The following is a 12,132-nucleotide window of genomic DNA, read 5'->3' as shown; positions in this document are numbered from 1 at the left end:
CCTGCCTTTTCTCTTTAGAGTGTTTATTATGTCGTATTTAAATATAAATTTCATTTTTTTGTTGGCTGAGTATTTATATTGACTAAACTTTAAACACGATTTTTCCAAAAGCAAAAAATAACAATTTAATAGTTATATTTTATATTACATATATCTTTTAACTGTAAAATGACATCAAATGTAATCCCCATGGAACACTTTTCCAAAAATCCCGCTTATAATTATTTAATTGGATACCCAGTCTGTAATGGGTTAAGCCCTATGGTTCTAACTGTAAATGTTGTTCCTTTCGTGGCTATCTCTCTCTCTCTCTCTCTCTCTCTCTGCCTTGCTCTGTTTTTTCAAATTTCCAAGCTTGGTGCGCGGCAATTGTAATGGAAGTCTTCCGGCTTCATGCACCTCCGTCCTTGCACCTCCCTCTTTTTGGGGGCCATCATGTTAGACAGAGTACACTCAAAAAAAGGACCTAAGGCTAGGATATAAAATATTCTATTTGTTTTTCAATGGAATTACAATTGGAAAAATAACAAATGTACTTTAAAGTTATCTACAAAAAACATTTTTGAAGTACAAGTTCTATAAAAGTTTTATTTGTTTTAAATAAAAATAATTATGGCTGAGGAAGTTCTAAATGTATGTATTTAAATATATAAAACATTTTTAACTAATGTTAATTTTGAACTGTGCCTTGTTTAACTGACTACTTCAACAATATTAATTTGGCTGGTTGAAATCTTTAGCCTATCTGTGCTGCAAAGATTATTTTTTAAAGAATTTCAATTTTTGTGGTTAGTAGTTTCCATAAAGTTTATGGGAAAGCTTTGTTATTTAATACAAAATCATCGGTTAAATGAAACATTTTTTTTTGAGTGTATGACCAGAGCTCCTGTTTCTGCGCTGGTGTTAGTAATTATTTTATGGAGTATGGCGAACGGGACGCAATCTCTTCGCCGGTATGTGTGTGTGTGTGTGTGTGTGTGGGTGGGTGTGTGCGTGGGCAACTTATGTTTACCAAGTGCGAAAGTGGAAACGTGCTGCAAACATGAAGTCCTGCCGCCACCCCCTCTTTTTCCGCCCACTCACCCAGTGTTTTACGCTTTATAATAGGATTTGAATACAATGGCATTGTAATGAAATGTGCAGCAAACGATGGTCTGCAGACGGTCTGTAGCAAGTCGAGTTCTGCGGTTGCCTTTGGACTCCGGACGCCAAGTTCTGCGATTGCGATTGTGATCCCGCCGGCTCTTCACCAACTTCCCTGCGGCCATGGCCATCCGTTGCCAAGAACAAGCCAAACAGCTGTTCCGCCTTTGTCTGTCTGCGCGTGTAATTCGAGTTGGTAATTAAAAGTAAAGCAAAAGGCAAACTGCAGCAACTGCAGCAACTGCCGCACATCAAGTTACCGCTCAGCATGTATGTCCGTACGCTTTCTAATGACAAAGCAGTCGTCTAAGTGCACCACATTGCTTTTAATGCGAAAATGCTGCTTTTAAAGGTGTCCTTTTTAGATCGGCTACTTGTTATGGAGTGTTCAACTAAAGGAACATCATTTAACCGTATCATATTAAACAAAAAATGTATTTTAGTGCAGAAAAACTATTGAAAGTGTCTGTTTTTAAATAATGGTAAAATATGAGGCTGATGATTTGATTGATATACTTTCTCAAATAGCTAATAAAATATTTTATTTGTATTTTAATTTTATTTATTCAATTATACACATACACTCCTTATCTAAAAGAAATTCAACAAGCCTTAGAATTCATAAAAGTAAATTTTGTATCTTAATTAACTAAAATACCAATGGCTTCTTTCTTACAAAATTTGTAAACTTTCTAACAGCCGCAAAACGTTTGAAAGCTTAATTAGATACGGCCAAAATATTCGGCAATTTAAAAACGAGAGAAAACCCATCAATCAACGCCTGTCGACCTTTGTTGATTAGTTTATCAATTAAATTTAATTGAAATTTTATTTTCATTAGCCTTTCAAAGGGTGTCGTTGGACCCGCCTCAATTGGGCTAATTAATGGCAAGCCTGTCGGAGAAATCTCACAGCCATAAGCGATTTGGAAAATCAGGCCTTGATGAAAATTTAAAGGCGTTGCCCATTCAAATTGGTAGGTGCGGATATGGCGACTGGATTCTTCTAATTGCGCTACGCTTTCTTTTGGCAGAAGCTGTCAATGAAAATTCTTTCTTTGGCCTCTTTTATTTATGTTAATTCGTTTGCCCTTAATTTTTTTTTCTTTTTTTGCCAGCGTGGCGATACGCTCAATTGCTTTTGTAATCAATCAAAGTCAAAAGCGCAAAATGTTACTTACATACACGTATTGGTGGGCGGTAAAGGAGCATACGTATTGGGCGGTAAAGGAGCATATCCTGATGGGTTCGGGGGCGGTGACGGGCTGGCAAGTGCAGCCAGGATGCCCGGGGCGGAAACTGGATTGTCATGTGCGCTCGCGAGTCTCCCGATGCTAGATGCTCCATACTCGATACTCGAAGCTCGAAGCTCGATGCTCTTTGCTCGTATTTTGTGTTGGTGTTTGACGTGACACTTGAGCGACACTTGAAGCCCGATAATTGATATTGTGCAGGCTGAGGACGGGCTTACCCGATGTATGGGGCGGCGGATAGAGTGGGCGTGGCCAAGTGCCGGTGTGCGCCAGTCACGGATTCTTGTAATTGTCGCTGACACATTTTCGTGGTTTAGTTCCGGATGGCAGTCACTGATAAATCTCAGGGGAATGGCCGTCAATCACTGGTTAAGTCCACAAGGAATGTAGACTCTTAATAAAATATCTATATATAACTTCAAGAATAACATTTGCTATTTTTGGGATCAGGACATCATGTTAGTAAACTAAAATAAATAAAAGAATTTTCGATATATTTTTCATATTTGGAAATTGAATTACAAAGCTAATTTAATAACAAAAAATATTGGGGTAGCCATAATAAACAAAATGTATTTTAAATAACTTATAAAAGTGTCTTAAAATATGAAACAAGTAATTATTGCATAAATTAAAAAGAAACGATGTTATATTTTTCACAGACTAATTTAATTTACCTTTCTAAATGACCGCAAAATACAATAATTGTGCAGCAAATAAACAACTTTTGTTTTTGTATATAAACGCTTTCTGCTAGTCTTAGTTTAGAATACTCTCAACGCATAAATCCGGAATTCAAGAAGTTTTACCTCAGTTCAGAAAGCTTATTTAAATTTGGTGCATTTTCAGGACCGATTCATGAATCTGGTCAATGTGCCAACTGCCGCCCACTTAGTGTCAACTTGAGGAGCAGTGGGGACCTCCTGCTTTTGCCCAGAAAGCCACCAGATAATTGTTAACCATTAAGTCGCACCGCAAATCAAGTGCAGCAATTGCAACTGGACTGCAATTCATTTGCGGCATGGATCATTAAAGGGCGCAGGGGCCGAGAACTTTGGACCGGAGACAAACCGCACGCAAAGTTGCCAACGTGGCCGAAACAGACGTCACCGCCGGAACCAGAAACAGTCCGGGCCCAAACAAACCGAGCTGAAGCTGAAGCTGAAGCCAAGCCACCAAACCCATCCATCCCCTCGGGCCAACCGAAAAGCGTTAGCTGAAAGTTTGTGAGCATAAAGAGTTTTCAGCTCCAAGTGATGGATGGATGTAGATGGAGTGGAGTGGAGTAGAGTGGAGTGGAGTGGGTGGGCATTCCAGGGCATAATGGGTATAAAAAGGATTGCAGACTGGTTTCACGCCACTTTCAGATCCATTAAGCATTCAATGCCAATCCGGCGATGATGATAGCGAGCAGCAGAGCGCTTGAACTTTGGACTGGGGACTATAATGACATGCGTCTCAACTATTTCGCATTGGGAATATTTAATGTACGAAATTTTGAAAACATTATCTGTCGTTAATGTCAAAAATAATGGCACATCCAGCGAAATCCTTTTAATGTCCCTTCATCTTGCCGAACCGAAACCCTTCGGCGACAAGTGATAAGTCGATTCAGTTAATAATGTCAGGCCGTCAAATGAGCAGACAACAGGGGATGACATCTATTAGACTACTGCTAGACACTTTTCAGCCTGCCTGTCTGCCAAGGACCGGTCACATTAATATTAATTTATCAGTGCAGAATGCGTTAAAATACATTATTTATGTAATTTTATCATCTTCGGCCATTAAGCTGCGCTCACGGTGTCTATGACATTTTAATTAAAGCCAAACCAAGAGCCAAGAAGAGCACAAAAAAAAAGTAAGATAAACGCCCCAGTCGAATGCCTCTTGAAATTATTATCATCACACCCACACAAAGGCAAACATGGGTAAAAAAGAGCAAGTAAAGAAAGCAAAAGTTTGGCGACAATCCCGACGCACTTTTATGGCACGGCTTTTGGCTGCGAGTGAAAATGAAGATACGAGAAAGTCCCGACCCGACCCCAAAACTTGGTATCAGTCTCATAAGTGGGAGCGACTTAGAGATGGTATGGAGAAAACTATAAAAATATTGCAAAATTCATATTAAAGTTAATGCTTAAGACTGCTATTGCTATATAATATCAGTGAAAAATAAATATTAAAGTTTCGTTAAATAAAATTAAAACTGTGAAGAACAAAATCACAGTGACATTAAATACGTGTTTTTAAGAATAGAACAACGCCTTCTTTTCTTTTTTTTTCCAATGATTTGACTGAGATTTTTTTGATGAATTTGCCTTTTTTCACAAGCACAGCTACTCAAACTCAAATTGAATTCATGCATATGATTTTTAAGACCTCTGATTTTTTGAGCTTTTCCATCTCTACCGTGAAAACTTTTGCGTATGTAAGAGTGTACTTTTCTGCTTAAAGTATGATTGCAAGTGTGAAAATATATATGCTAAACGTGCCCGAGTGCCCCTCCTCGTCTTTTCCGTTCCCGTTGCGCTTCATGCGTTTTTGTTTTATGACGCGGCGACGTGCTCGGAAAATGAAAAGCACTTGACGCGCCAAAGTGCTGAACTTGGCGGTCCTCCACTGGAGCTCCGTCTGTCCGTCCGCCGGCTCATCAGGCCCCAAACCACCCGACTCACAGTTGGTCCACACATGCTAAATCGTAAAATGTTCCATTCTTTCGTTTTTTTACCCCACCCCTCCCCAAGTTTTTCTCTTTACTGTTTAAGTTTTAATACTCTATGGGGTATGCAAGATGCGGTAAGACAGTAAAAAACCAATGTATTTTATAATATCTTCAGATATTTCATACAGAAAATTGTATAATTTAATTAAACATGATCTTATTTTTTTTAAAATAAACCAAAAATTGAAAATGCTAGTTTTACTGGCTGGAGATCGATGTGTGTCTTTAGCTGCAATTGAATTGCAACTAAAGTGTTAAAAAGACAGCAAATAAATCGATGTGAGCATACTTAAATCATATTTATAATATTTTCGAGGCCCTCATTTAGATAAGAGCATATCCTTAACGTGTTAAAGGACCAAAAATCAGTTTCTACTTCTTGTCGTTGCCTTATTTTTTATGCGACGTGCGCTCGCCTGTAAATGGGTTTCTCCTTGGCTTCCTTTACTCCTATTCCATTCTCATTTGTTCGAACAATTTAAGAAATTGTCGCCCTGTCCTGTCTCAGCACCCTGGCCATTCCGCATAAGAAACACTATGCATGTGTGAAGTTTATAGTAAATAAAGTATGATTGTCTATTGTCAATGCTCGTTGTTTTTGTGGTTTATAAAAATTCAACACTCTATTTGCCGCTCGTCGTTCGCTTGCTCCCTCTCAGTTAATTTCATTTGATTTATATGGATTGTGCAAATGGAAATGGAATTGGGAGTGGAAGTGGGACTGGAAATTGGGATGGGGATGATGAGCTTGGCTTTGAAGTTGGGGTTAAGCCATGTTCTGTAATCGCTCTTGTTGATGACGCTGATTCTGGATGCTATTGTGGTCAATAAATTACCAGCTGTGCAGAAAAGCCTTTCACGCTGTTGTTCCTTTTCACACATTTGAAGTGCACTTTATGCTTTTTGCATGCGCAATTCGCAATTAATTAAAACAATTATGTAGGCAACGACACAACATCACAACAACAAGAACAACAGGAACAGGAAAAAGGCAAACAAGAGGGCAGACCAAAACAACAAAAAAGAACTTCAACAAGAAAAACGAACTTTTTCTGCGGTGAAATGTCATGTCGCCTGTCAACCACACATTTCCAGTTCGAGTACTATGCAATTATAAAAATGAAAGAACAGGTCTGCTTAAATTACCGACCACATCAGACAACGCTTACACCTTGCTTCTTTAGTCAAACTTAATTCCAAAATGGAGAGAATTAAGCAAATAGTTAACTATTTTTCGAAATATTTCTGTGAACTATGCAATTGTTCCTGTATCTCATGACCACATCGATATCATTAATGTTAATCATGGAAAACGACGGTACGCCATTAATGTCATTATTGGATGGCACCTTCCTGCAGAGCAACAATTATTCGACAGAAAACCCTGAAGGCAGGCTGAGTTCTTATCTATTGGGAAATGCAAAAGTACGAAGTACCTCTACTATAATACCGAATAGATTAGGTAAAATGTTAGACCAAAAAGATGACAATACGATTAATAGAGAAATCGCCGACAGAGAAGAACGTAAAAGAATTGAGAGTCTATGGGACCCCGTTCTTAATCAAAGCTACGACTTTTCTAGATTTGAGGGGCATGATAACACTTCTATTAGAATAAGTAAAAAGTTTACCCGAAAAAATCAAGAAAGTATACAAAAAATGGAAGACGACGAAGAACAAAGAATACAGAATTTGTGGAACCCCGCTTTAAATGAAACCTACGACTCTTCGATCGTACAAAAATATAAAAATGAAAGCGTGAACTACGAAATTAAAATAGTAGATCCAAACTTTGACAATCGGATAGGAAAGGATTTTATGTACAAAAGAAGCTCTTACTGTGATGATCCCACATCTAATATGTCCTTACCTTGCATAACACCAAGTGCTAGTACTTTAGAAGAAGGAAATACTGTGAAAAACGAATCTTTAGCAGGGAGAAGCCGAAAACGAAAATACCCACTGAATGCAAGAATATACCTCATTCCGAAATTAAAATACGGACAAATATATTCGATATTCACGACTATACCCAGCCTGGGCACGGAAAATTTTGTGCTAAAAATTACAGTGGATACGAAAGATTACTTAATCGACGAAGTGGTAACTGCAGTTGATATTGCATTTTCGGGATGGAATAAAACAACAAATTTGCGCGCATTATTGAAGAAAAATGGCATAGTAATCAATCATCTTCCCTATAATCGTTGCTATTATTACCGCAGTACAGCTAGTTTTTTCAACATAAATCACAGATACGTTATTGCTAAAATAAGTTCAATGGAGGACAGCAAAAAGCAACTTTCAAGAGCGGTGCGTAGAAAGATAAAAGTGTACAGGCCACCCAAAGTGGCTTGTCTACCCGCTTTGAAGTTAGAATTCTGCAAAAATCCCGACGAGCCAGTTGAGATTTCGCCCTGGGGTCATCGGGAATTTTTCGCAACTATAAGCGAGAGCTGTCCCACAGTAGAATATAAATTTATTAGCTGGAATTTCTATGATATTACTGAGAAAAGTAAGCCTATTAATTTAAATTTTGTATAATCATTACATTTGATTTATTTCCACAGATCTTATAGCTAGAGTACAAGGAACCACAGATCTAGTCGTAAAATTGCTACCTTACAAGGTTGAATTTCTTTACGAACCGGATTCAACAAAAGTGTTTCTATTACAAGGGAAAGTCAAATTAAACGATGTCCTTACTGTAGCTCGTGTGAGTTGACAAAGTCATGAGAAATGTATAACCCCACAGTCTTTCTTCTTGATTCCAGTGCTATGCGATATTCAAAACACCCCAAGTTGAACCCCAAATCAGAGGCAATGAGCAACGCAAGGTCGACGTTCGCAAGCCAGTTATTATCGATGGGTCCCTCACCAAGGACCGAATTAAGAACACGGAATCTCTTGCCACAAAGCATTTTTTTTGGAGTTGTCGCAGTCGGAACGATCCTGACAACAAATATTGTTACCGAGATATGTCCGAGAGTAAGTACTATGAAATGTTCGTAGTGATTAATGTGCGTCGCATTCTGTTTAGTATAAGTTGTGATCATAGAAACTGTAGGCGATGTATTAATAAAAATATAAAAAAAATATCGAAATTTTATTTATCGCCAAATATTTTTATAAAGTTAAAGTAAAATAAGTTTTCTTCTAGACCTTGTGCAAAATATTGGAGTTATTAGTCTTCACGTAAAAGTATTTTTTAAATAAATATTTGTTTTTTAAAAATAAATATCACTCAAGTTTTTATTTTTCTACTTTAATATATAATGAGAGAAATATTTTTATTATTGTTAGCCATTTATGTATCCACAATTTTTACGCAGACCCCGTCATGAAACTGCCAGCCAATGCCCTGAAGGCAGGTGGCGAATACAACTTCAGTTTGACCGTCATTTCGCAAATTGACTTTCGGAACCGGAAGACAGTCACTCAAAGGGTGAGGGGCATCTCCGAACAAACAGTCACGCTTCAAATCCAATGCCTGCGAAACTGTGATCTCGGGGTATATGCTCCGTTGGAAAGTGTTCACCTGGTGCCAATATGCGAAGATTGCCCGTCGAAGATAAGGCAATACGAGTGGTGGGTGTTGGTGGAAGGAGAAATGCCCTATCTGGAATCGCGGTATAAATATTTGATCCTACACATCACGGAGCCCATTGTTTCCATCCGGCTGAGGGTGATGATGGACAAAAGGATGTCGGCCGATGCATTTTACACTCTGCGCCGGAACAACGGTCCTGACAAAGGCACTTGCCAGATCTCTCCATCTATTGGCATCGAAGCATTAAGCATTTTTGAGATCGCTTGCCTGGGCTTTGAGTCGCCCTACTCTCCGGTGACCTTTCGCTACAAGGTTAAACTGGGCGTGCTCGCCTCGAATGTGCCGTATACGAGATTTAAACTTACTTTGCCCGCCACCGACCAAATCATGGTCTCGATTTGCGATAACATTGATATGTGTGTGGACCGAAATCTGAAAGTGAGGGTTCTGGCGACTAGGAACGACTTTGGCACGTTATTGGGGGGAATACCGAATATGCTGCTGCGTGGCCATTGGAATAGGGCCTATGTCAAGGGTCTCGTGGCCACCAAATCGATCCGGACGACCAAAAATGGCCAACAGGTCTACTCGTATTTCCAGAATGAGAGGGCAAGAACGGGATCCCAGCTGGAACAGATCACCAACCTGGCCACGCGCATTTTGACCAGTCTGACACCAGTCGATTACCATGGAGCCACGCTAATGGGGGTAATTTTCAGCAAACTTTGCGAAATCTTTGAGGACATCATTAAAGAGAACGAATGGCTGCATCGGGATGCTTACTTCTCGTTGACGGCCATGCATATGTTCTTCATGTCCATACTGGGCACCAAATCGGAGCAACATTCGGTGGCCATGTGCAAGCCCCATAATCCGGAGTGCCTAAATGTGCAAAAATTCGATCTGGAGATGCACTTTACCATCGTGTTTGATCCCCTGATTCTCCTACGCATCAATAGCTGGATGGCAAACACCTGGTTCCTGTACAAGTGCGTCTTTTTCCTGGGCGTCCTGGCCACCCATAGACACTATCCTTACGATGACGCCTTGACAGTCCACAAAGGCGGCATTGCCTATCAGGTAGGAATGTATTGAAATCTTTTTCCTTATGATATCGAAGAAATCGAAATTCAAGTTATCGTTAAATGTTTTTGTTTCGGCAAAATATCAAAATATGCTTATCGATATTCGTTTGATATCGATATGCCATTTATTTATCGCCAAAAATTTTGCACACAAGCATACTATTCTTTTAAAATCGATATTTCTATTTACCATACAAATTCAGTTGGAATTTGATTGACCGAGAATTCTGTAGCACCGCGAAACGTAGTTTTCTGTCCTAATTTTTCTCATTTTAGGTGAATGTAACTGAGGTGACGGACCACGCCAAAGGCTTCACCCTGGCCACAATCGACAAAATCCACGTCATTGAATTTTCGGCGAAGCTTCTCCTCGAGCTGAAAAGCAGCTTGAAGCACAGCTCCATTCTGTTCCAGACCATCTCGCAGCAGAACCACCACAATATCTTCTGGTGGTATCCAGATCCACTGCCCACCAAGACCAGTGTGCTAATCGTCCACGCCTACAGTCCCGTCAAGTATTTCAGAACCGCAAAGGAGTCCGAGCTGTCGAATCCGCTGGTCTACAAGACGAATATTACCCAGTTTAACGAGGAGCTTTCCTTCACCCAAAGGATGGTCAATGGCAGCATTCAAAATGTCACGGAAATTCACATATACAGCATGATGATGGACAACAACGCCATGCTGGCGGTGCGAATTGTGGGCTGTTCGGAGCCGATGCACATCAAGATGCAAATGCACAGGTGGCCCACGTTTAGGGAGCTCAGTCAGGGCTGCTGTCATATACACCCCGACATGAAGGGCAAGCGCATTTGGATGGCCAACTCGTGTGGTCGCAGCCGGGCATTTGTGGCCATTCACAGGCCATCTAAGTACCGACCTGGCAAAAAGAGGATGAGGAATAGCTACTTGAGGAATGCCAGGTATAGGGAGCCATCAATTAGGCCAAAACAAATGAACTACTCGATACTGCTGGAGATATTCGAGTGCAACTTCTGGAAGAACCGAACATTGGATCCCGGCTGGAGCGAGGATTATTGCACCACCACCTTTGAGCACAGTCATGGCACGTCCGTTCAGTGCACTTGCCACACTTTGGGCACCCTGTCCTCTCGTATTTTTCCCATCTCAGCGAAACTGTATGTGGAGCACATACCCGTGCCCATACTGTCCTTTAATGCACTCGTGCTGATTCTATTTGTTCTCCTATTTTTGTTGCTCATCATCATGATGGTCTTGAACATAGGCTTTATCACGGCTCATCGGAGGGAGCAGAGCATTTTGCAGTGCCAATCGGCCAAAAAAGTGGAGAAAGTAGATCAATGGATCACCTATGGATCGGAGATACTTCTGGTGATAATGACCGGTGGTCAGGAGTTTGCGGGCACCACGTCGAACATAAAGTTTTACTTCAAGTCGCCGCGGCGAGAGCAGATGACGTACCAGATCACTCAGGATCCGGGGCATCCGAAGTTGTTGAGGAACAGCACTAACATGCTGATGGTTCCCAGGGGCACCATCTATATACCCACTCGACTGGCGTTGGGAATCGAGCGGAATGGTCGCTATCCATCGTGGTACTGTCGCTCCGTCACAGTGGTGGATCTGAATTCGAATTTCCAGCAGCTGTTCGTCGTGAAGAGTTGGATTGAGCGGGGTCACACGCCATTCATGCGGTCCAAATACTTTACGAAGGGCTCCTACCTTAAGACGCCCAAGTACAGTTGGTGCAAGCGTTTGAGGAACCGGGCCGAGCAGCTTTTTGTCAGCTGGTTCATCATCAACCCAATCACAGGACCCTGGCAAAGTAGTGTGGGCGGTTTCACCTTGAATCGATTCCAACGCACCTCTGTGTGGATCTGCAAATTGGCCATAACCGTGACGGTTATCTGTGTATATTTCGGAAAGAGTACCGTGGAGACCATTCAGGAGGATAAAAGGCGAAACATTCAAGAATACATTAGAATAAGCGCGGTGGCTGCCCTGGCATTTTATGCTTTTGTCATCGGATTGTTTATACATTTCCTATTTGAAGGACTCATTTTACGTTGTCTTTGGCCGCAAAAATAAAATAACTAATAATGAAATGTTCGTTTATTACCAAAAAATAAAATATATTTCTAGACATTTACATTTATTTGTTCCCGAAATCCTTTCCCAAATATTTCCATTTCATAACACTTGCATATTTTAACTCGTAACCAATGGTAATAGCTGCCTTAATGCATAATTAACAGGGTCAGAAAGATATTTAATATGGAAAGAAATTTCAATAAGAATTTTTAAAATTTAAATAGTGCGGAATGGCATGCGAAGGGCTATGCCTCCCATACTGGCGACTATATCCGACCGGGCCTGGGCTAATGGATTTTTCCAC

At 40.5% G+C, this 12,132-nt stretch overlaps 1 protein-coding gene across 1 annotated transcript; it reads left to right on the top strand.

The window, feature by feature from the left end:
• Positions 1–5,458: 5,458 nt before the first annotated feature.
• On the top strand, positions 5,459–11,825 carry LOC128263490 (uncharacterized). The gene is made up of 5 exons (XM_052998564.1): positions 5,459–7,635; positions 7,691–7,836; positions 7,895–8,108; positions 8,453–9,750; positions 10,032–11,825. The coding sequence occupies exons 1-5, from the start codon at positions 6,375–6,377 to the stop codon at positions 11,823–11,825; spliced, it is 4,713 nt and encodes a 1,570-aa protein (XP_052854524.1). The 5' UTR covers positions 5,459–6,374.
• Positions 11,826–12,132: the final 307 nt, after the last annotated feature.

The sequence above is a fragment of the Drosophila gunungcola genome, unplaced genomic scaffold (genome assembly GCF_025200985.1).
Source record: "Drosophila gunungcola strain Sukarami unplaced genomic scaffold, Dgunungcola_SK_2 000001F, whole genome shotgun sequence".
Taxonomy (NCBI): Eukaryota; Metazoa; Arthropoda; class Insecta; order Diptera; family Drosophilidae; genus Drosophila; species Drosophila gunungcola.
Note: the sequence above shows the minus strand (reverse complement) of the source record. Positions and strands in the feature narration are given on the sequence as shown.

What these genes read in the sequence shown, in the direction of transcription:
- LOC128263490 (XM_052998564.1), top strand. Translation starts at nt 6,375, where the DNA reads ATGCAATTGTTCCTGTATCTCATGACCACATCGATATCATTAATGTTA. An exon ending in TTACCGAGATATGTCCGAGA is followed by an intron (nt 8,109 to 8,452) that starts GTAAGTACTATG and finishes ATTTTTACGCAG; the next exon opens with ACCCCGTCATGAAACTGCCA. An exon ending in AAGGCGGCATTGCCTATCAG is followed by an intron (nt 9,751 to 10,031) that starts GTAGGAATGTAT and finishes TTCTCATTTTAG; the next exon opens with GTGAATGTAACTGAGGTGAC.